Source organism: Peromyscus maniculatus, chromosome 9 (genome assembly GCF_049852395.1).
Source record: "Peromyscus maniculatus bairdii isolate BWxNUB_F1_BW_parent chromosome 9, HU_Pman_BW_mat_3.1, whole genome shotgun sequence".
Classification (NCBI taxonomy): Eukaryota; Metazoa; Chordata; class Mammalia; order Rodentia; family Cricetidae; genus Peromyscus; species Peromyscus maniculatus.
The window spans coordinates 112,468,922-112,493,796 of record NC_134860.1 but is presented as its reverse complement, the minus strand read 5'-3'; the positions used below and the strand labels follow the sequence as shown (position 1 = coordinate 112,493,796).

Sequence of the window (24,875 nt, the reverse complement as noted above, 5' to 3'; positions counted from 1 at the left end):
GTCAGTGCAATGGTTGTTTCAGAAATGGCCAGGTGTGTAACACAAACTGTTAGAAGTTCTCATTAATAAAAAATAGACCCGGTATTGGGGTGAATGCTGAAAGATCAGGGAAGAAGAATGTGGTTAATATATTGTGCACCCCAATAAACTTATCTGGGGTCAGAGAACAGAACAGGCACCATATTAAACATAGATTTAGGCAGTGGAAGCACAAACCTTTAATCCTAGCATTCCGAAGGCAGAGATCCATCTTTATCTCTGTGAGTTCAAGGCCACACTGGAAACAGCCAGGCATGGTGACACACACCTTTAATCCCAGGAAGTGATGGCAGAAAGCAGAAAGGTATATAAGGCATGAGGACCAGAAACTAGAGCCTTTTTAAGCTTTTAGCTTTTAGCAGCAGTTCAGCTGAGATCCATTCCAATGAGGATTGAGAAGCTTTCAATCTGAGGAAATAGCAAGGTGAGGTGGCTGTGGCTTGTTCTGTTTCTCTGATCTTTAAGCGTTCACCCCAATACCTGGCTCCAGGTTTGTTTTTATTAATAAGACCTTTTAAGATTTACATTACAGCAGAACAAGCCACAGATAACTTCACCTCACCAGCTTCTCAGCCAATCCTGTTTCCTCAGACTGGAAGCCTCTCAGTCGTCATCTGAATGGATCTCAGCTGAACTGCTGCTAAAAGCTTAAAAGCCTCTAGTTCCTGGTCCTCACACCTTATATACCTTTCTGCTTCCTGCCATCACTTCCTGGGATTAAAGATGAGAGTCACCATGCCTGGCTGTTTCCAATGTGGCCTTGAACTCAAGAGATCCAGATAGATCTCTGCCTCCTGAATGCTAGGATTAAAGGTGTGTGTGCTACCATTTTCTGGCTTCTATGTCTATCTAGTGGCTGTTCTGTTCTCTGACCCCAGATAAGTTAATTAGGGTGCACAATATATTGGGGGACACAATATCACCACACAGGTACAAAAACTCAATATAGTAAGTATTTGTCAGGGCCCCAGGAGAGCAAAGTGTTCACTCTCCTGCAGGACATAAATATGAAGGACAAAAGTTGTAGGCCTTCAGAGCCCATGCTCATTTTCCAAGTCATATTAAGAAGGGCATTTACCACATTAGTCTATCACCTGCAATAGTAAAATATCTAGCTAGTACACAAGTAACAAGGATTTCTGGGGTAAGAGCAGGCCACAGAATTTCATTTTCTTGTGTTTTGTTTCAGAACTTTAAGGACTTTACACAAAATAGAAGAAAGATAACATACTTCTATTGGTACCCATGTCCCCTGTCCCAAAGTATAGAGAAATGGTATGTCTACATCCTGCAAAATGTTTTCTATGACTAGCCATAACTAGTATAAATTAACTCTAAGCAAAAGGAATCAATTAAAGCCACAGAAGGAGCAGAAGAAAGGAACCATAGTTTGGAAGGCAGACAAAGCTTGAGGTTAGGTTCCCATCTCTGGTTCTGGATCTGACCATTTCTGTGTATAAAGTGACTAACCTCCAGTGGATTCTCAATCTTTCTGGAAGCTAGAAAACCAGAATCAGCAGCTGAGAAATAAGTGAAGAAACAGGACCAGAGAGACCTCCAAATTCAATGTTCAGTATGCTCAGACTACCACCTCTGACCCAAACCTCACATGAGTGGAGCAGACTCTGCCAAGCCTGCTGGGAAGAATTAAATGGAGAGGTAGTTGTCACCCAAGAGGGAGAACTGCCATTTTTACCCAAAATCAAATTAGTCACATTCAAGAGGCTTGTATTCTTCAAAGATTTGTATAGATCTTAGCTACCTCTTTTTTCCTTATCTGTAATCTGATAGGCACTTCATAGACAGCCACACTGCATTTAGGATGCTGGAAGATCACCTCAACTGTTGGTTTTAATGTAGTGGTGCAATGTTATTCATTAAGCAGTCCCATTACCATGCAAGAAAAGCCACAAGGTAGACAAAAACCCACTATCAGAGTTTTATTAGGAGGAGGGAGGGACAGGACAGTGTGTGGTCAGGCCTGCTGAAAAGACATGTGCTGTGCAAAGCGGTGGCATGGAGGAGAAGAAAGGGGAGGAGCCTGTGATCTGCTTCTTATGGATTGCCCTGCACATGCACATATGTATGGTGGTATTTTATTTGTACTGAAATGTGATTTTATTTGTATGTTAATAAATAAAGTTGCTTGGGGGTCAGAGCTAATAGCAAGCCATAGCAGAGCTGGGTGTTTGTGGCATACGCTTATAATCCCAGCACTTGGTAGGCAGAGCTAGGTAAGTCTCTGTGTGTTCAGGGATACAGCCAGCATTGGAGACACACACCTTTAAGACCTGGAGGACTGTACTTACAGGCAGTGACAAGGCAGTCACATGTTTGGGTTTACAACCAATGAGAAGGCAGAACAGAAAGACTATATAAAGACAAACACACAGGAAGTAGCTCCCTTTTGGAGAGGTCTCTTGGCTAGCTTCAGCAGGCGGGTAAGGCTCTTAGCTCTGATCTCTTGGCTTTCTTCTTTGCATTGGTTCTGTGTTTCTTATTTAATAAGATGGTTGGCTACATCTACACATATGGGCTTACAGAGCTATGCCACTCATGCGCATAGATTGCGTGATCACACTGCAAATTATGCCATCACACAGTGTACTGATTACGTAGGATGTAAGGCCCCTTACTTGGCTACTGAACTGTGCATGTGTGGTTATATAGCTGGGGGAGTGGCCAGGAATTCCAATATCAACCAAAGCTGCTTTATTAAAACATGTTTAATAACATAATAAGCATCTCCTCCAATTTCTGCCTGTATCCTATGCATGTGTGTGGATGTGCACATATGTATGTGTGCCCTCTCATGTGTGCATGGATGCATGTATGTGTGTGCATGTGCATGCACACATAGGTGTTCATGTGTACTCTTTGGTCCTATTTCCTTCCAAGACTGAAGTTCCCACAGGATAAGGACTTTTGCTTTGTTGCAAGCTTTGTTTCCCCCATGCTTTTTGTTACACGCATACTGTAAGCAACTAAAACAAAGCCCAGCATGAAAGGTTTTCAATAGAATTTAATAATTTTCTTCCCTTTCTTTCTTGCACATACAGTGTTTTGTAATAAATCTAAGAAGGCACTGTCTTGGCTCAAAATTAATGAGAGAGCTTCAGAAACATTCTATCTAGGAAGAACATATTGCTGAAGACATCAAAAACTAGTTCAATAAACTATATGAAATAGTATTTGTGGTTATTGTTTTTACGTTTTTACAAATATTCTTCATATTAAAGTGTCACTATAATTTACAGATGCATTTATTACTTTATGCAATATTTTCATTGTTCTATAAAAGTATATACAGCTATCATTCATGAAAATGAAAACTCTTAAAAGAATATTAAGTATTTCAGGTATTATGAGTCTTTGTAGTCCTGTATGCAATAAAAATTAATGCTCAGGACTTTGCAAACTCAGGCATTAAAGTGAATATAATGCTCACAGATGGGACAGTAATAGTGTCCTTTATATACATAAATGGTATCACTGTGCCTTCCATAGATCATGAGCTCATAGTTTTTTTCCTAGAGATGGTCGATTAATGTTGACACAAAATCACATACTTAAATCCTTATTTATATAATCAATAAGAGGCTCTTCTGATATGAAAGGGTATTGTTCTCAGTCCATGAAACAGAGAAAAGGCTTGCTAAGTAAAATGCTTCCTCAAACTTCAGGTCATGAATTTGGAATCAACAGTTAACAGTCTGTTGATGTTAACCAGCTTTGGAGACAAAAAGTATACCCCACCCTCACCCCCACCTAACAACAGCAGCAGCTGCAGCAACATGGTCTGGTACTTGAAAGAAAATTAAGTGAATTGCAATACCATTCCTTACTATTTAGGAGGGCCCAAATTACTCTATTTCTTATGTGTGTATGTGTGAAGACACATATGCAGGTATGTGAGTATATAGGCCAGAGGACAACAGATGGTGTCCTCCTCAGAAAGGCCATCCACTTCCTTTGAGACAGGGTGCCTCATTGGCCTAAAGCAAAAAAATCAGGCTAGTGTGGCTGGCCAGCAAACATCAGGCACTGCCTCTCCAGTGTTGAAACTACAAGTGCATGCCTCCACACCCAGCACTGAGTTGGCTTCTGAGGATCAAAGTCAAACCCTTGTAGTCTGTAGCCTATTGATTTTTAGCCACCTCTTCTAAATAATCTATTGCAATAACAGTTTTAGAAGTTGTCTGTTAAGTATTGGAGGTTGGATTTCAGTTTGTCAGAATTTGTAGGGTTCTGTTATCAATTTTCCCAACCATAAAGTAATGTTAAGTGTTTTATGCAAAGCTGCTTTAGTTCTGAACGGCTAAGGAGTCCATCTAAGAGAGGAACTTGTCAGCATCAGGAAGACACTGAGGGGAAGGAGCTGTCGAGGCTCTGGCCAGTTCTCTGTGGTCTCCATGGTGACTCTCCTTCTCCAGGCGCTGTCACCACCGTCGCTAAGACAGGTTATCCACAGTTAGATTAGTGCAGCCGGCTAGCCTTGGTCGAATACACCTTCCGGAATTCCATGTGAACAACATCAATGCTATCAGTATTTTTACTCTTCTTGGCTAGTCTGTGGCCCTCTCTGCCCAGGGACTGCAGAGGATAGGAGGCAATGCTAGAGGGTGACATCTATTATTTCTAGAGCAAGCCTTCATGTACAAATCCGCCTTCCATGAACTTATCATGTGGAAATGTGTCAACTCCTTTGGTATTGGTTGCTATTCCACTGTACTTTTCAACAAATTATACACATATATGCAATTTATATTTTTTTAATTATTTTTATCATATTTTGAAGTCTAGGAAAGGAAAAAAGTAAGAAATTTTGTTTTACTTACTATATTTTGTCTGTGCACACACATGCTTGCCTGCTTACTTATGCCAGGAATATCCGAGGGAAATTGCCACACAGGACATAATCATTACAAAGGACCATCACATTCCAAAATAATTGTAAGACATTCTCTAAGCCAGTGGTTCTTAGCTTCTGGGCCACAACCCCTTTGGCAAACCTCTGTCTCCAAAAAAATATTTACATTACAATTCATATCAGTAGCAAAATTTCAGTTATGAAATAGCAACAAAAATAATTTTATGATTGGGGCATCATCACCACATGTGAAACTGTACTAAAGGGTCACAGCATTGGGAAGGTTGAGAACCACTGCTCTAAGCCTTACGAACTCTATATACCCAACACATTCAAAGAACTAAAAGAGCAGATCACTTGAATAGAGGCTAAGAAATAAAGGTAGATGATTCTAAAATCCTTAAAAATCTATGTTTCTCCTCGGATGTCCCTAGGTCCATAGTTACTCAGTGACTATGTTTAGAATGATTAGCAGAAATATGCTCAGGATAGGGCACTTTTGTTTGATAAAGTGAGATAGCGAGGTCATTTCCAAGGCCTCTCTGATATTTTCTACTTGTCTATGATGCCGTAAGATGCATTATGAATTTGTTTACACATTTTTGAAATGTAGAAACCATTTTATTAAATGCAATAACATTTCCCAGAACATTGAAAGGTAAAGAAAAAGAAAGTCACACAGGGGTAAATATGGCCATTGTGTTGCTGCCCCTCAGTCTAAGAAAGAAAGGCAAAGTGTATATGGCCAAAAGTCTAAAAATGGAGATTCTCTGGTTCTCAAGTTGAGAATCAGGCATACGAGGAACTAAGGAACTCCTGAAACTGTGAGCAAGGCAGTGATGGTCCCACCGAAACTACAGAAAATGCTTATGGTTTAGGTAACTAAACTAAAGCATGTAAAATGCATATGATACAGAATAATAAAAGCAACCCCCGCCGGGCGTTGGTGGCGCACGCCTTTAATCCCAGCACTCGGGAGGCAGAGCCAGGCTGATCTCTGTGAGTTCGAGGCCAGCCTGGGCTACCAAGTGAGCTCCAGGAAAGGCGCAAAGCTACACAGAGAAACCCTGTCTCGAAAAAAAAAAAGAAAAAGAAAAAGAAAAAGAAAAAAAAAAGAAAAAAAAAAGCAACCCCCAAGTATATACTTTATGAGGACAGAAATATAACAAAATGAGTTTTATTGTCAAATGTAACTCAGACCTTCCTCAACATCATATTCTACTAATAACTCTGAAAGTTCTGGGATTATGAGACATAAGAAAAGCAAAAAGTCTGACAGCATCACTGTAGCTCTTCACCTGAATCCTAGACACTTTGGGATAAACCCCGCCCGGACTGTCAGCACGCTCAGTCATTAAGAAGTTCAAAGAAGAAATGCCATTTGACCATCAATTCTATCATTTTATGCTTTGATGACTGTAAAGCTCACAGTAACACTTTTCTATGAGCTACAGCTCAGAAACCCAGAAATCCAAGCTTTATTTACTATAAGCAGTAGCAGATAAGGTATATCCTGCTGAAAGCCTATAGCAGTCATCGGGAGGATCTACTACTATATTTCAGATGTCTATCGCATGCATCATTTCTTCCTTTATAACAAAATATCTCAGCTTCAGTGACACATTGCATGCAGTCTCCAGAAAATCAAAGCCCACTTTTTCTCTCTTAAAGATACCACTTACATTGTTCATACCATGACATAATTATCTCTCTCTTCTCTTCTCTTTCTCCCTCCCCTCCATTCCTCCACAACCCCCACTGTTTTTCTCAGCCCCCCTCCCCCACAATCTTAGCCCTTACCTACAACTGTACTAAATAATTTTGCTGAATGTATTCTTTTAGTGGCAATAAGAAACTGAAAACTGAGCTCTTCAGCCCAGGGCACAGCAGAGTCATGTGTCTTATAGCCAACTGCAGATTATTTTCCCTGTGTCTTTTTTTAACATCATTGCTAGTCTGCCTTTAGTTAACATTTGGGACTGAATTGCTTTAGTCCTTCTGGCTTATACTGCAAACACTTAAAAAAGTTACTGGGTCATGCACAGGTGGCTGGAAGGGCCTACAGTGTCAGCCTACACTGATTGTGCAGAGAGACGCACATGTCACATGAACGAGGCAGGTACAACATACATCCTAACCAAGATGTTAACACAGTCGTAAGTTCAAAGAAAATATGTTGCTCTTGTGTTTTGTATGTTCAGCTGGATTTACAGCCCAAGAATGCATGGGGAGTCCTTATCGGGTCCCTATTGTAAGTAATCAGATGGAAGAAATCCCACAGTCATCCTGAGCCTCTTAAGCCCATTTTAAACTGACTTCCTTTGAACTGTATTAACACCATTCTACTCTCACACCTAAAAGAGTCAAATGGACACCCTACAGGTAAGAGCAATATTTGAAAATACAAATCTGATGGTGTCACTCTGCTGGAGGATCTTTCCCCCGGCAAGTGAGAAGTCCTGTCTCTGATTGCTGCCTTCCTCCTCCACCTCTTAGCCTGCCCTTACCAGATCCTGTTCTTACCCAGTCAGCAACCCTGCACTGTGCAAAGTCACAAATGTGAGGATTAATCAGAATATAGAGTCGTTTCTAAAGAATTAAACTTTATGAAATGGTTACCTAAATTCCACATCTCCATTTCATTTTTGAGTTACTCCAAAAGTTAAACATTAGCTGTGCCAGAGTTTGTAAGTGCCCACACCAAGTAACTGATGAACTAGTTGCTAATTCAAGAAATATTTAGCCATATCCAGTTACCTTAATACTTTGTGAGGTACATACTCAGCAAGTTTCAAAATTCTTCACTCCTTTCACACCGAGTGACTTTCCAATCTTTGTTCCCTCTCCCTCTCATGAAACTTAGACACACGTTTCAACTACCTGTGCAGGAACCTTACTTAACATTAGCATCCAGAATGCTAAGTCCTTCCCACAGAGGATTTCTTAGTCCCTAAAAGGTACTAAATCCTGGCAATCATATATGAAATTTGCTTCTCCCTCAAAAATCCTAGCAATTTAGCCTTCTAAATAATTCCATCTGATCCATTTACTTTTCATACAAGCATCTCTCTAACTGGAGGGACATAAATGATAGATAGATAGATAGATAGATAGATAGATAGATAGATAGATAGATAGATAGATAGATGATAGATAGATAGACAGATAGATGGATGTGTGTTTATCAGATGATAAACTAAGATACATATATCTTAGAAGACGATATAAGAAGATAAGTCAGAAGCTTTCCCTGTGCAAATAAACTGGCTTTAACAATAACAAAAATGCTCAGCTTCTCACTTAGTGGCTCTATGAGAAGAAGCATGTACATTGTGCAGCACTTGCCTAGCTCCACCAAGCTGCAGAGGGAAAAGCATGAGACTCAGAGTGCAGGGCTTTGGGTTCTGCTGTTTACCCTTCTCAGAAACAACAATTTAAGGAGTGACAAGTTGACTTCCCTAGATGTGGGGAGAAAGGGTGGCCTCAGAGCATAAGTGATCCTCTATCACCCCCTTCTCAGGAGCTGCCAAGTCTTCCTTTCACCTGTACTAAATTACAGAGTAATTTCCTGCTCTTCATTTTGATTAATAAGTCAAACGAATTCATCAAATATTGATTAAGCACCTGTTCTGTACAAGACATTGTGTAGTTATTAAGGCTAACAAGAGGATAAAACATAATTTTCCCTCAAGGGCTCAGATGATGAAGAGACACATTTGTAAAAAGTTAATGTGGTAAAATGTCATAGAAGATGCACCAAGTTTTCTGGGAATATAGAGGAATTATATCTTTTGGAGAGATCACAAGCAATGGTCAGAAGAGTCTCTCAGAAGCCACTTGAATAGCTTCTTTGAATAAACACTAAAATATTTACAAGGTAGAAAATATTCTTACTCAATAAATGAGAAACTGGTTTCATTGTAGTTAAACTGCTCTCAATACATAAAACTGATATATAGCAGAACAAATTTGGTAAGACATGAATAGTGAGCTAGAAGGAGGAAGAGTACCTTTCACAAGGACAACAAATGAACTAGGGTGAGGCTGAGATGAATTTCTGGGTCTGTGCAGGGCTACAGATGGGGGGATATTATTGGAATTGTGAATGTTTTGGAGGTTTTCACAACTAGATTGTTGGAGGAGACTGGAGACTTGAGTGTTCTAGTTAGGGTTTCTACTACTGTGATGAAACACCATAACCAAAACCAAGATGGGGATGAAAGGGTTTATTTGTCTTATACTTCCACATTGTACTCTACCATTAAAGGAGAAAGGACAGGAACTCAAACAGGGCAAGAACCTGGAGGCAGGAGCTGAGGAAAAGGCTACTGAGGAGTGCTACTGACTAGCTCGAACCCTCTGGCTTGCTCAGTCTGCTTTCTTACAGCACCCAGGACCACTAGCACAGGAATGTCTCTCTCCCATCAACCACTGTTTAAGAAAAATGTCCTACAAGCTTGCCTACCATCTGATCTCATGAAGGCGTTTTCTCAGTAGATGCTCCCTCCTCTCCAATGACTCCAGCTTGTGTCAAGTAGACATAAAACTAGCCAGCACATGGAACACAGTAAGCAGTGTGAATATAATGTCAGTCACTGGACTCCTTCATGGTTCTAGTGGGCAGTCTGGGCAGGCAGTTAGTTACATTGCAAGTGAAAAAACACTTACATTTCTGATTTTCACCAACTTCTATGGTGGGCCTAAGTCATCCTGCTCTGTCCTGAGGTGACAACATTCTTCTGCTTGGGGCAACCACAACACAGACGAAAAACCTTTCTAAAGCAAAGTCAGGCCCTTCCCTGATAGGGACAGGCAATGAAAATATTCGGTGCCCATTGGGGGCTCATTTCCTACAATAGGAAAGCCACAAAGGAAGCAACAGAGAACTGCAGAGGATAAACTGGAAAGAAGGGCCGGGCTCACAGAAGACTCTGAAATCAAAGGTGGGAGCACACACTTTTGCAAGAACAGTGGAGAATGCTGATGGCTGTCTGTGGATGTCTCACAAATACCCCTGGATTGATACAGATGCCTTGCAGAGATTTCCTGGGACCACCTACTCCCCACACCCAACCTATCAGTGTAGTTGGCAACAACAACAGAAACTTTTGTAAAGGATCAACCTCCCAGAAGTGTTTGACTTGGAAACCAGAGTACTGCTTTAGTTTCTCCTGCTGTTAGAAGCTACACAGCTATAGTTCTGCCCTGTAGACAGCTGATCTACAGTAGGAAAAACAACCCTAAATCCACATGGAGGGAAGGAGTTTAGCCCCATGGGCTGGGTCCTGGACTCAATAAGAAGGAGAAATTGCAAGGAGCCCCAGCATTCCCTTTCTGGGGTTCCTGACTGCAAATCCAAGGCGACCAGTTGCCTTGGGCTCCAGCTTCCATGACTTCCCTCCTGTGACAGACCATACCTCAAACTGAGATAAAGTCATGTCCCCTTCCTTAAATAGACGTTGTCAGGCCTTTTGTCACAACAACAAGAAAAGTGACAACACTGAGTGTCCTGGTCAGGGTTACAATTGCTGTGAAGAAACACCATGACCAAAGCAACTTGGGGAGGTAAGGCTTTATTTGACTTACACTTCCACATCACAGCTCATCAATAAAAGAAGTCAGGACTGGAACTCAAGCAGGGTAGGAACCTAGAGGCAGGAGCTGATGCAGTGGCCAGGGAGGAGTGCTGCTTTCTGGCTTGCTCATCTTGGCTTGTTCAGCCCAACTTCTTATAGAATCCAGGACCAGCAAGGATGGCAACAACCACTATGGGATGGGCCCCCCATGAAACACTAATTAAGAAAATACCTTATAGGGGTCTGGAGAGATGGCTCAGCAGTTAAGAAAATACCTTATAGCTGGATCCTATGGAGGCATTTTCTCAATTGAGGCTCCCTCCTCTCAGATGGCTCTAGCTTATGTCAAGTTGACATAAAACTAGCCAGTACACTGAGATATCTGTGAAATGTTTTTTTAACCAAAAAAAATTTTAATTCATTTTGTATACCATCAAAGATCCCTCTCTTCCCTCCTCCCATCCCTCCAGCCTCCCTCCCCAACCCCCACCAACCCACCCCTCATTCTCTCCTACAAGAAGGTAAGGCCTCCCATGGAGAGTCAGCAGAGCCTGATACATTTAATAGAGACAGGTCCAAGCCCCTCCCGCCTCAAGGCTGTACAAGGTGTCCTATCATAGGCATTGGGCTCCAAAAAGCCTGCTCATGTACCAGAGGTGGATTTTGATCCTACAGCCAGGGCCCCTTAAGGAGCTCAAGCTACACAACTGTCTTGCTATGCAGAGGGCCTAGACCAGTCACATGCAGGCTCCACAGCTATTGATCTAAATTTCATGAGTTCCCAATGTTTTAAGTGTCAGCATACCATGGTTCTCAGAAGGCAACAGAGGAGAAAAGAAACCTGTATATACTAGCATCTGTATAGAAGCAAGTTGAACATCTCAGAGAAGTTGAGCCATTTGCTAAATGTCACACATTTAATAAATGGTATGGACAAAACTAAGCCATTTCAAAACTATAACTTCATTTCTCTGCACTCCCACATGTGACAAATTGTGATACTCGGTTTGCCTTTCCCATTTATTTGTCCGCAAAACAACATTTTAGTGCCTTGCCAGATTTTTTCTTCATTCCCATTATGACAACAAGACATTTTTATAGATGAATTAAAGGCTAAATATTTAATGACCTGGAGCTTTTTTGCACCAGTGAACTTCCAGAGGGGAAAGGAACCTTAGCTTTGTCTTTTCAAACTAAAGCTCTTAGGCACACATGCACAGACCCACACAGGTCCACCTGATACACAGCGCCTGCAGAGGCTCATTGATTTCTCTACTGTGTGAGCCTCCCTGTGTTATTCCTAGTTCCTTTACCTTTTAAACTGATCAAAACCTTTTCTTAAAAAAAATAAAATAAAAAAGAGAGAGTTTTTTTTTAATCCAGAGTAAAACGTGTTCCAAGCCTGGTGAGAATGAACTAATAATCTCTTCATTTTATTGACCTACTTCAGGTTCACCTCATTAAACACAGACATCTCAATGATCAAAAGAAAATGAACCAAATGTAACTTGGTCTAACCTTACTAAATAACAGAGTTATTCAAAAAGCAAATAAATCTGAACTAGTAATTTAATATTGACAGTCTCCCACTTAAAGAATCTATATGAGATGAACAGGACACCTCAGGGTAATGCTTTCTCATTCGTTTTATTTGATCAATGTAGGCACACTGTGTTTTCACTTCGATTCCCTTCACAGATTTCATCTTTCCCCAACATGTAAGAAAAGAGAAGGCTGAAACATATGATCTCTAAGAACATAGCTGTAGAGATGAATTATATTGCTTATGCAGAATTATGAAAACTAAGATAAATTTTACCATAACATTGAAGGAAAAGAAAAAGTAATTCAAATTCCTTATCCTAACGAGTAATAAAAATTTAATCATGTACTAAGGGATGCTTACTAACTTTCAGAACATGACTATATTTAAACATACTTAAGTGGAGAGCTGAGCCATATCAAAATATGTATGTGTGTTTCATTAGCACTGACACAGATAATTCTTCTGTTTAGGGAAATTCTCCATGCTTCTCATAAGATGTCCTAAACAAATCATGACTCATATTTTATATAGGCAGAAATAATTTTCCGCATTTTCACTGAAAAGAGGTCCTAAAGTCTTGATAGATCCAAGTGTCCCTTAGTTAATAGATGAATGGCAAAAAGTGTGGTGTGGACAAACAATGGAATATGGCCTGTCTTTAAAAGATAAGACCCTATCACTTGCAGCCATTTGGATAAATGTTGAAGACACCATCTTGAGTAAAAAAGGTGAAGTACAAACAGACAAAGGCCACATGATCTAGAAGGCTGATGTTTGTAATAGCAAAAAGTAAAAGGGCAGCTACCTCAGGCTCAGCTGACTCTGGATGGACATACTGATCAAGGGCTACAAAACTGTAGTTAGAAAGACCTAAGTTCAAGAGCTCTGCTGTACAATGAACTGATACATACAGCGACGGCACACTGAGTCTTCAGACATGATGAGACTGCACGTAACTGTTTTTGCCACCAAGACTGATCCATTGTGAGATTACATCTGTATTATTTACTAGAATTAGCTACTTCAACACATACATAAATTTATATATATATATATATATTTATATATATATATATATACACACACACACACACACACACACACACACACACACACACACACACATATTATATATGGGGTAAGTGCTGGAAGATCAGAGAAGCAGAACAAGCCACAGCTACCTCGCCTCTCCAGTTCCTCAGCTGATCCTGTTTCCTCAGACTGGAAGCCTCTGAGTCCTCATCCAAATGAATCTCAGCTGAACTTCTTCTTGAAAGCCGGAACGCTTAACCAGGCAAAAGCTTCTAGTTCCTGGTCTTCATGCCTTATATACCTTTCTGCTATCTGCCATCACTCCCTGGAATTAAAGACTCACTTTCTGGGATTAAAGGCGTAAGTCATCATGCTTGGCTGTATCCTTGTGGCCTTGAACTCACAGAGATCCAGACAAAACTGGAATGCTAGGATTAAAGGTGTGAGTGCCACCATTTTCTAGCCTCTGTATCTAGTGGCTGTTCCATTCTCTGACCCTAGAAAAGTTTATTAGGGTGCACAATATTTTGGGGAACACAATACCACCACTATATACATATATATATATATATATATATATGTGTGTGTGTGTGTGTGTGTGTGTATAATATATATTATACTTTCAATATATAGTGAAAATTATGCTGTAAATAATAATTATAAATAATTTTATGTCACTAATTTAAAATAAGTGGATTTGAGAAAAGACGAAGAAAGGATTTTTAAAGTTGTCTTTAATGGAAATATTTCCCAGACACTGATACTTGCCTGTTACAATACAGCATGGTTTGTGATGTATTAGCAGTTACTTTTTTGTATCCTCACAGTCTAAGGTCACTCTACTTGGCCCACCTGCTGCTCTGAACTCTGAGTTGGTTATTTTTCTCACTGCTGTGACAACATGCCTGACAAGTGAGATTTAAGGAAGAAATGACTTGTGTGGGCTCATGGGCCGAGGCACAGTTCACCATGACAGGGAAGGCATGACCACAGCGCATCCACATTGGTCACACGGCATCTACAGTCAGAAAGCAGAAGGATGGATGCTGGTGCCTCACCTGCCTTCTTCTCACTCAGTCCAGGACCACAGAATCATGCCACTCACATCTGAGGTAGGTCTTCAAACTCAACCCAATCCAGATATGTTCAGAGATTTGTCACTATCATTATTCTGGATCCTGTCAAGTTGACAGTCAACATTACCATCCCAGTGCTCTTCAACAAACACAGCTCTTCTCCACCCAGGAGCCATTCCATAATGTGGTGCCCGGTGCTACTCTCAGCATCAAATGAACAAGGTTGGAAGAAGAAAGGCAGATTCACTTCACAGTTCATTACTAGTAATTTCTTCATGGAAGAAATATCATTTTGCAAAAAAAAATTAATGAATAAAAGTTGATCCAAATAAAACATAAAGCAAATGACACGGAACAAAATACATTCTGCATTTGATCCATTCTTTTTCCATTCTCTTAACAAGTCAATAAAACTCTAAGAAGAGATACACTGGCCTCCTAATGGCAGTGACTGTGAAAAAAAAACCCTAAAGCTTTCCTTTCCCTGCAGAACAATGGAGAAAATCTTTTTCCAAACACTTGGCTGGCCATTCACTTGCTCCATTTCAAAACTGTTAGATAAAATCGGTTTAAAAATTCCTTTAAATTGAAAATTTATTGGTTGAGGTCACTTTATAGAATCTATGACAAAAAAACAAAACTTTAATGAATACATTCTTCATCCTACCAGGATTAATCAATAGAAATTATGGCTAAGCACAATTAATAGCCTATTAGGTAATTATTAATGAAAAAAGAAATTCTATTCATCAAAATCTATGTATGAATACAAACATGAGAAAAATCAATTACAGATTCTTCTCTCAAGTACTGTATTAGTATGCTAAAGAACAGAAATACATTTAAAATAAGTCTCTGAGGTATATAAAAAAGTAGGTACTGGCCCATAAGTGGGGAGTTGGACCTTGGGGCTGGTACTGTGGAGACACAAACACAAGCTGAAAGCAGCACACAATGTGTTTTACCTGCATGCAGCTGTGACAGTTTGCCCCCCAGAGGAAGTCTTTCCTGGGACAAATGCAGGGTCACCACAGGACTGCAGATGGGGAGCACTCGCTGTTCTTCTAGAAAACCTGAGTTCAGTTCAGCGCCCTCTTCTGGCCTCCTCAGGGACATGTGCAAATATAAGCACCCATACATACATACATACATACACACACATATACACATACATACATATTTTAAAAATAAGAATTGGAGTAGGAACTCTCCTGTGTCTAAACAACAACAACCAGATGGGAAGTTTGAGTTCTCAAAAAGCTGCCCTATATATATGAACTCAGGAATTCCCTTTTGTTTTGTTTTTATATTTTTCCAAGATTTCATTCTTTTATGTATACAGATGTCTTGTCTACATGTACATCTATGAACCAAAAGAGGGCATACGATCCCATATAACTATAGCTACAGATGGTTGTGAACTGCCATGTGGGTGCCAGGAATCAAACTCAGGACCTCTGGAGGAGGAACCATACTCTTAGCCATTGAGTCATCTCTCCAGTCCCTGCAGCACAGGGGTTTCTAAAGCTCTGCAGCTTGTAGGTGTTAGTGAAGTTTGTAGGGTATGAAAAGTATCACATTGGAAATGGCTAAAAATATGTTTCTCTGATCTGATATATAAAACTTTCAGTTAGGCCCTGATGGGCTTTGCTGTGATGGTGCTACTCTTCTGTGAAGAAGAAAGCCAAAAGGAGTGCCCATCTCAGAGCCATGGGCTTAGCACTATAAAACATTTTTTAAAATCCCAGCACATAGACAAGGTCTTAGATACTCAGAACTCATGACTTTATTCTATAGCTTAAGAATCAGAGAGCTCCAAAAATGTACCAAGGTACTTCTTTCAGCTTAACGAAATAAATTAGCATTGCAACTCTTATTTTGTGACAAATCTTGGTCTATGCACCAGACAGTATCCAAAAAATAGAGTACAAACCAAGATCAATCAGCCGTATGACTTTCAGGAGCCCAAGTCAGAAGCAAATGCAAGACCAGTGTTCAAATTTCAATACAGGGCCAATAGTGCATTAAAATAGGAATGTCATCCTTCTGAATGTGGACTCCTGTGTGACAGAATAGATGACGACATGCCTGTGACACTGGCCCCAGTAGATACGTTCTCTGTTTTCATTATGCATGTAATCCATAGTGAACTATCTAGAGGTGAAAGAGGAGTGTGTAACAGGTGCCAGGTAACAAAAGAAAGGGCAATATACAATAATAACTGGTATAATCCGGTTTTGTAAATGCTAATTTAAGATGAAATTTGAAGCATGCAAATAAGCCAGCAATTCAATCAGTATCTCGCTTTTCACCTCCCCTCACCTGAGTGTGTGTGTGTGTGTGTGTACCTGCTGGCACGTGTGCGTGCGCACGTGCTATTCCCCACTCAAACTAATTGCTATTGTAACTTAGCTGTCTAGATCCATGACCATATTCCCAGATAATCTAGTTGGTAATCTAGATAATCTACATTATACACACATACATAGTGGAGTAACAAAACCTTCGTTTCAGAAATTCTTAATTAGCGACAAAGAAGCAAAAGTTGTGAGTGTAAAATGTTCCTCTTGAGCTTCTGTGGTGATATTGTGTTTCCCAAAATATTGTGCACCCTAATAAACTTATGTGGGGTCAAAGAACAGAACAGTCACTAGATAGACATAGAGGCCAGAAAATGGTGGCACTCACACCTTTAATTCTAGCATTCCAAAGGCAGAAATCCACCTGTATTTCTGTGAGTTCAAGGCCACATTGGAAACAGCCAAGCATTTTGGCTCACGCCTTTAATTCCAGAAAGTGAGCCTTTAATCCCAGTGAGTGATGGCAGAAAGGTATATAAGGTGTGAGAAACTAGAAGCATTCAGCTGGTTAAGCTTTTAGCTTTTAGCAGCAGTTCAGCTGAGATCCATTCAGATGAGAACACAGAGGCTTCCAGTCTGAGGAAACAGGATCAGCTGAGGAACTGGCGAGGTGAGGTGGCTGTGGCTTGTTCTGCTTCTCTGATCTTCCAGCATTCACCCCAATAACTGGCTCCAGGTTTGATTTTATTAATAAGACTCTTTAAGATTCCTGCTACAAGCTTCCAAATTGCAACCACCCTGAAACCATTATACAAATAGAAGATTGTGACACCAGGTTTAAAAAGTCACCGCAATCATGAGAGAGGGAAGATGGAGCATACGTATGTATAGTTCTGTGCAGTGCTTACAGTTGTCCCTGTAGTGTTTGCCTTACTATACAGACATGGCTCCGAGCATTGAAATAAACTTTCTTTCTTAGTTGTATAGTAGTTCACAAGAAAACAATAAACTACCATTAGCAAATAATGTCATTTCAAATAGAAATACATTTTCTAATTTTAAAACTAAATTTTTTTTTATGTTTAAACACTCCATTTTAATTTTATTCTTGAAGTAAGCACTCAAAACACAAAGTCTTTGAATGTTGATTCCATAGTCATTATCACTAACTTTTGCCTCTGGCATAATTACACAACTATGACCAGAATAAAAGAGCTATGTTATGGTTCCAGTTCACCTTGTTTTAGGTCTTTCTAACTTCTAAAATTATTACGTCTAATGATTACAATGTTCTAGCATTTTAGAGGAAAAACAAATTTGCTGCTGCTGCTTTGACCCAGGGAAATGTGATTCCTTTCTTCTTGATGTCCTGTCTTATAAGACTATTAATGAGATTAAGGGGAAAAAAGACTAGAAAAGTCAAATAAGAAAAGATTTAAGATTTCCATTTTTACAAAACTTAGAAAAACAGGGCCTCATCTTTGAAACAATAGAATGATGAATATACAGAATTTTTAGAATATTTAAATTATTTTATGATTTTTTTTCTTAAAGGTAAAAATAGTACTTTCTGGTTCAAGAATAAATAAACTACACCATACAGATGGAGAATAAAAGGAACGTGACTGAGTTCATCTTGATAGGTCTTACACAGAACCCCCAAATGCAGAAAGCAGTGTTCGTGACATTTTTGGTTCTGTACCTGGTAACAGTTTCAGGCAACCTGCTCATTGTGGTCACCATCATCAACAGCCAGGCTCTGAGCTCCCCCATGTACTTCTTCCTGAGCCACCTGTCCTTGATAGATACGATTTACACTTCCTCTTCAGCTCCGAAGCTGATTGTGGACTCCCTTCAAGAGAAGAAAGTCATCTCTTTTAATGGATGCATGGCACAAGTCTATGCAGAGCACATTTTTGGTGCTACTGAGATCATCCTCTTGACAGTGATGGCTTATGACCGCTATGTGGCCATCTGCAAACCTCTGCATTATATGACCATCATGAGCCACAAGCTATGCATTCTCCTGGTGGGAGTGGCCTGGACTGGAGGGTTTATCCATGCAACTGTTCAGATCCTCTTTACAGTCTGGCTGCCCTTCTGTGGCCCCAACATCATAGACCATTTTATGTGTGACTTGTACCCATTGTTGGAACTTGTCTGTATGGACACGCATACCCTTGGTCTCTTTGTTGCTGCCAACAGTGGGTTCATCTGCCTGTTTAACTTCCTCTTCTTTTTTTTGTGTGTGTGTGTTTTTTTTTATTTTTAGTTCCATGAGTTTTTTTTTTTAGTAAATTTATTTTACAACATCATTAACATCATTTAGTTCAACATAATAGCCACAGATTCCCCTGTTCTCCCACTCTCGCCCCCCTCCCCCTCCCCCCACCCCAACCCCCATTCCCATCTCCTCCAGATCAAGGTCTCCCCCGAGGACCGGGATCAACCTGGTAGACTCAGTCCAGCCAGGTCCAGTCCCCCTCTCCCAGACCAAGCCAAGCGTCCCTGCATAGGTCCCAGGATTCAAACAGCCAACTCATGCAACGAGCCCAGGACCCGGCACCAACACACAGCTGCCTCCCTAACAGATCAAGCCAAATGACTGTTTCACCCGTTCAGGGGGCCTGATCCAGTTGGGGGCCCCTCAGCGTTTGGTTCATAGTTCATGTGCTTCCATTCATTTGGTTATTTGTCCCTGTGCTTTATCCAACCTTGGCTTCAACAATTCTCGCTCATATAAACCCTCTTCTTTCTCACTAATTAGACTCCCAGTGCTCCACCAGGGGCCCAGCCGTGGATGTCTGCATCCAGATTCCTCAGAGCTTCCTTGGATGGGGTTTATGGCACAACTAACAGGGTGTCTGGCCATCCCATCACCAGAGTAGGTCAGTTCCTGCCGTCTCTCGACCATTGCCAGCAGTCTTTTGTGGGGGTATCTTTGTGGATCTCCTTGGGCCTCCCTAGCTCTCTGCTTCCTCCCCTTCTCATGTGGTCTTCATTTACCATGGTCTCCTATTCCTTGTTCTCCCTCTCTTTTCTTGATCCAGCTAGGATCTCCCACTCTCTTTACCTCGACCGTCGCCCTTCATTGTTCCCACTCATGACCAGGCTGTTCATGTAGATCTCATCCATTAAAACTAAATATTTGTGAATGAAAAATTTCAATTATTATTCTTAAAGCCTCTTGATATGTAGAGATAAGACACACTAAAGTTGCACCCTTAAAAATCAAGTAAGTCTAAATCAAGGCAAAAAGTAAAAGTCCAGAGTTTACAAACCAGGAAAGAGGTATAAGATGACAATTAACTTATTTAACTTAATTAAACTTAATTAACAAGGTGACTCCATGGGCGAAAGTGCTGACCCTGCAATCCTTATCGCTTGTCTTCAAGCCCTGCAACCCCATGCCGGAATGAAAGAACCCATTCCCAAAGGCTGTGCTCTTACTTCTATAAGGACAACCCTGGCATGTATGCTTACCACATTCAAACACACACAGACACACACGCACGCATGCACGCATGCTGTGGATATCTATATGTTGTGAATGTGTTTCTTTGATTGGTTAATAAATAAAGTGCTGATTGGCCAGTAGCCAGGCAGGAAGTATAGGCAGGACAAAGAGAGAGGAGAATTCTGGGAACAAAAGGACTGAGTCAGAGAGACACTGCCAGCCGCCACCATGAGAAGCAACATGTAAAGATACCGGTAAGCCACGAGCCATATGGCAACTTATAGATTAATAGAAATGGGTTAATGTAAGATATAAGAACAGTTAGCAAGAAGCCTAAGCCATTAGGCCAAACAGTTTAAATAATAAAAGTGTCTGTATGTTTATTTGGGTCTGAGTGGCTGCGGCCTGGATGGGACTAGAGATAACTCCAGCTACACACATGCGCACGCATGCAAACACATGCACGCACACATTTTAAAAGATGACAACCTATCAACTTCACATGGAGAACTATAAGTAGAACCTTCAACTTTCACAGCCCAGCTGTGTGTAATTCTGAGCCCCATGTTTATTAGGTAGACTGCTGTTATTGTATGTTACAGTGAGACAAACTGACCTTTTATGGTGTGATTGAATGAAAGCATTTTAAAGCAACCCCAAAGCCAAAGCCACTTCACAGAGTTCTACTTTAAAGTATTGCATAATATCAGAATTTCTGTTTTTGTCACTTCAAATTGACTACCATTCTATAGATAGCTAAAACAATCCAGGTGAAAATGATTGCTATACTTTGGGTGCTGAGCACCCCACAAAAGTCTTGTAGAAAAACCCTGGTGCAGGAGTGGCAGTCTTAGAATTTCCAGAGGTAAATTCTGCAGGAGGTCTTTAGATCATTGGAGTTATGGCTCCAGAAGGGGCTCCTGGACTCTGGTGCCTTCACCTTCAAGTGTATAGTCTCCAGTGCCTACCTACAATTACCTAGGCTGTCCCAGTCAACTGGGCCATGGAAACCTGCACTGGAGCCCCTTACACCACAAACCCAAATAAATCTCTCTGTTTGTGATTTCACTGCATCAGGTATTCTAATCTTGTGTAGTCATGAAAAGTTGACTAAGGCTCCTGTTCCACAGAGTTTTCTACAAAGTGTGTATTTGAGATAGATGAACACCCACTAAGATTAGTTATATGCTAGTTATCTGACAGCTGGTTTTAAATAAATCCCTTAACTATCCTCTAAAATAATAAATACATCTGTGAAGAAATCATTGCCTCCCCTCCCCAATGAGTAAAATAAAAAGAAGGGCCATTTAAAGATGCCCCCACTCACAGTTCTTCTCTGAATAAAATAAACAAGAGCAGAGGGCACCTTGACTACTACTTAGAAAATAAAATCGGAACACAGGGACATCTGTAATTCTAATCACATTTGTGCCTTCTCTCCTTTTTTACATTTCTCATCCAAACATTCTTAGGCTCTCAATAGGCTTAGAGGAATTGGAGCAGTGCAGAGAACAAAGGTGGGAATCCAAGAAGGAGCTTAAGTCACTGTCCACACCATTTTAATAATTTCAAACCAGCTAAGATCTTCTAGAAGACATAAAAATCACAAGTGTAGGAAGGAACTGTAAAAAGTTAGTCAATTTTCTTTATATTACAGAAATAGCAATTTAGCTAGACACCTAAGGAGTTAACCCCTGTGGACAAGAAATGCAATAAATAAATAAATAAATAAATGCACTAAAAAATAAACTGCTAAAAAAACAAACACTAAATTAAAGGTATTAGTTTTAGCCAATGAAAGACTATGTATTAAGTAAGTACATGAATTTTTTAAAAAATGGCACTATTTGTATTCTCGTACAGAAATGATATATAAGTATACACTGTCCTGAGGACGGGGTGATTTTAGAAAACAAGGTAGCCACCTACTGACTTCATCATGTTAGCTATTATATAGTTATAAAAAATACAACTATAATATATATAAATATAATAAATATAAGAATAAAATGTTTATTAAGCATATGCTACACACAACTTATGCAAATTGAGAATGGGATATTTTTAGCAGGGGAAAAAAGATAAATCAATGCTAAAACATTTTAATGTTTTACTGAGGCATTAAAATTAATGAATGATACAAGAAAATTTCAGTATTATACCAAGTTTGTGTATGAATGGTTTTACTGGGTTAGTCAAAATCAACACAATACTTTCACCTGACTTTCCTTAATGAAAATACCCAAGGAACTTGGCACTGTTTTCAGGAGTACCACTGCTGTCTCTGAGGGCATGGCTGGCCCAGCCACAGCATAGCTCCTTTAGTGGGGACTGCTGTCTCTGAGAGCATGGCTGGCCCAGCCACAGCATAGCTCCTTTAGTGGGGACTGCTGTCTCTGAGAGCATGGCTGGCCCAGCCACAGCATAGCTCCTTTAGTGGGGACTGCTCTGCTCTCCATCACCCGAGGCCACAGATAAAAAAGGAGTTTGCAATAGGGAAACAACCCAAGATGACTTTAAAAAGCAGGTGCATGCCCTCCCAGGATTAGTCTGTGACATAAGTAGCAAATGCCAACACTGACAACCTTTTGCTTTTCTGTGGGGCAGAGCTTCAGTAGTAGTCCCTTACACCGTGGTAAAAGGCTATCTCAGTGATCAATGCTGTAGAAAGGGACAGTATATACAGGTTCTAGAAATGAAACTGGACACCTTTCTGCAATGTGTTGTCTTCAGCAGGCACTAGAAACACTGAGATGTGAGAAGGTGTTGGAATCAAAGCCTTACTGAAGAGCTGTCAACACGCAGCCAAAGCTATGGCATTCAGGGGACAAAAATTCTCAGAATGTGAGGGTTTCATAGCTCAACACCCATTGCACACAAACCATTTAGTTTTATAAGCAACTAAGTGAGATGCATTTCTTAATGAAAGAGTACACTAAAATAAGTAAGTACATACATATAAGGGGATTTTTGCTGCTGTTGTTTTGTTTATTTGTTGAGGAGACAAGAAATGCCCTAAGCTGGAAGTATCAACTATGTGTGTCAAGTAGATTGGAAAGTGTCTGTGTACTGAATAGGCATTCAAATCAATATTGGTATATTTGAAGGTGGTCATGTAAGCTCTGACTGATCGTTTTATGTGCCCAGAATCCCCGGAAGGATGATGAGCATCGAGTTTACTGGCAGAAAAGCAACCAAGCCAATATGCTACCACTGGGGAGTGCTAAAGGCAAGACTCCTCGCACTGGAAAAAGGATGTGTTCTGTACTCAGGCAGCCTTTGCAAATTCTTTGTTCACCCAACAACCTCTGCCCCTTCTGATGACTTCAGCAACAGCTAGCATTACTTCACTAACTTAGCTCCAATTGCATTGGCTCGCTAACACCTTCTCTTCAGATAGAGTGTGTACTGCCTCTCCTGCCAGCAGCTAAGAATTTTAGTGCTAGGATAGGGCACAGGGGATGAACATAGGTAGAGGGAGCTTATAGGAAGAATGTTCTCCACCCGCCACATTAACTGTATCCTTTCCCTGGGAGTCTCCGGCATACAGCAACCATGCTCAGAGCCTCCAAAAGGCAGGGTTTAAACGCCTGTTGCCCTAACGCTTTTTAGGCGAGAAACTATTTTGTGGGTTTGGGAGACACACTGAGCAGCTCGGATTTCTGTAGGAAAGCTTGGTGCCAGGGTGCTGAGGGGCAACTAAAGGCTATGTCTGAGTGTACTGGGTCCAGTGCATTACAGAAAATATCGGCTGCATCTGTCCAGCAAAGGAAACATAAGGATTTATGTTTTTACCATCAAACTTGTGGCAACCAACACAATTCCTTTGAGGTTTTGAGAAAACAGCAAAACCAGGACCCCTGGTGACATCCCCTCTAAGAACAGATCCACAGACTTGTCAGCACGATGAACAAACCTCCCCTTTACTAGTCCTTCAAACACATCACTAAGACTAAGAGAAAGAGCACTGGCGGGAAGCAAATGCTCCAGAGCTTGAAAGAACCCCAGGCGCAGTTAAGGGGCCCCTTGAAGCTGCTCTACTCGGGTGAGCACAGCAAGCATCCCTGAAGACCTCACCTCGATTCACCTAGTGGGGCTGGAGGACCCGAAAGGTCATCTTTTCACGAAAGACCATCCCTAGATGCCTGGGAGAGCCTGCCCAGAGATCCCCGGCCCGCCGGAGGTCCTCACACTGCCAAGCCAGGCAGGGCTCTTACCTGCCCGTGGTGTATATGGCAGCCCCTTGACAGCTCCCCCAAGCCGCCACTGGAAAAGTTTCCGAACTTCTTCGCAGCTCTCCAAACCCTCGCTTCGGGTAGATCCAAGGAGAGCCAGGAGGAGGAGACAGCGCCAGCTCAGATGCCAGGTGCGGGTGTCCATCCTCGGTGTTTGGGTCGCGCCTTCCCCGCCGTGGTCCCCACTCTCCCGCGCTCCTTGCGCCGGCGGCGCCGGGGTAAGATGCGTGGCCGAGGCTGGCGGGGATGCGATGCGCAGGCGGCCTCCGGAAGACAGCGCACGGACCGCAGCTTCACCTGCAAGAGCTCGGCTTTTTCCTTTGGAGCCCCGAGGCTGAGATGCTGGACTTCTCAGGCTCAGCATCGCCCGGGTCCCTCCGGGACCGGGGCGAGTTGGCGCTGTACGAGCCGAACCCGAGCTCCGGAGAAGCGGAGAATCTGCAAGCATCTGGCACCCGCTATCAGCGCAGCAGCCGCTGGGCTCGCGCCGCAAACCTAGGCTGTGCCGGCTCGCAGAGCTCCACTAAAGCCCGGCTGGCTGGCCCCGCGAGCAGGCCACGCCCTTAGCCACACCCCCGGCGGGCCGTCCGCTCCGCCCCAGCCCAGATCCTGCCGAGCCCAGCGACAGCCAGGCGGCGCGACCTCAGAAAAGAAGCAAATTAGTGGACAGAAGCCCAGTCTTTTTCCTCCCGGTTCATTTGGGAAATCATTGACCTGCTGAAACAAAAGTATGTCTAAGAAGGA

The 24,875-nt window shown here is 41.5% G+C and overlaps 2 protein-coding genes across 4 annotated transcripts in view; one reads left to right on the top strand and one right to left on the bottom strand.

The window, feature by feature from the left end:
- Gpc5 (glypican 5) overlaps positions 1–24,660 on the bottom strand; it is a 1,351,527-nt gene extending 1,326,867 nt beyond the window's left edge. Inside the window, exon 1 of one of the 3 annotated variants that reach the window (XM_076545553.1) lies at positions 24,114–24,660. In XM_076545553.1, the coding sequence (XP_076401668.1) occupies positions 24,114–24,579 (466 nt within the window). In that variant the 5' untranslated portion in view covers positions 24,580–24,660. The remainder of the gene's footprint in view (positions 1–24,113) is intronic. The other 2 variants (XM_042285375.2, XM_042285376.2) reach the window with 2 other exon arrangements.
- LOC107399833 (olfactory receptor 4C12-like) lies at positions 18,031–23,236 on the top strand. The gene is made up of 2 exons (XM_076545552.1): positions 18,031–18,683; positions 23,044–23,236. The coding sequence occupies exons 1-2, from the start codon at positions 18,043–18,045 to the stop codon at positions 23,234–23,236; spliced, it is 834 nt and encodes a 277-aa protein (XP_076401667.1). The 5' UTR covers positions 18,031–18,042.
- Positions 24,661–24,875: the final 215 nt, after the last annotated feature.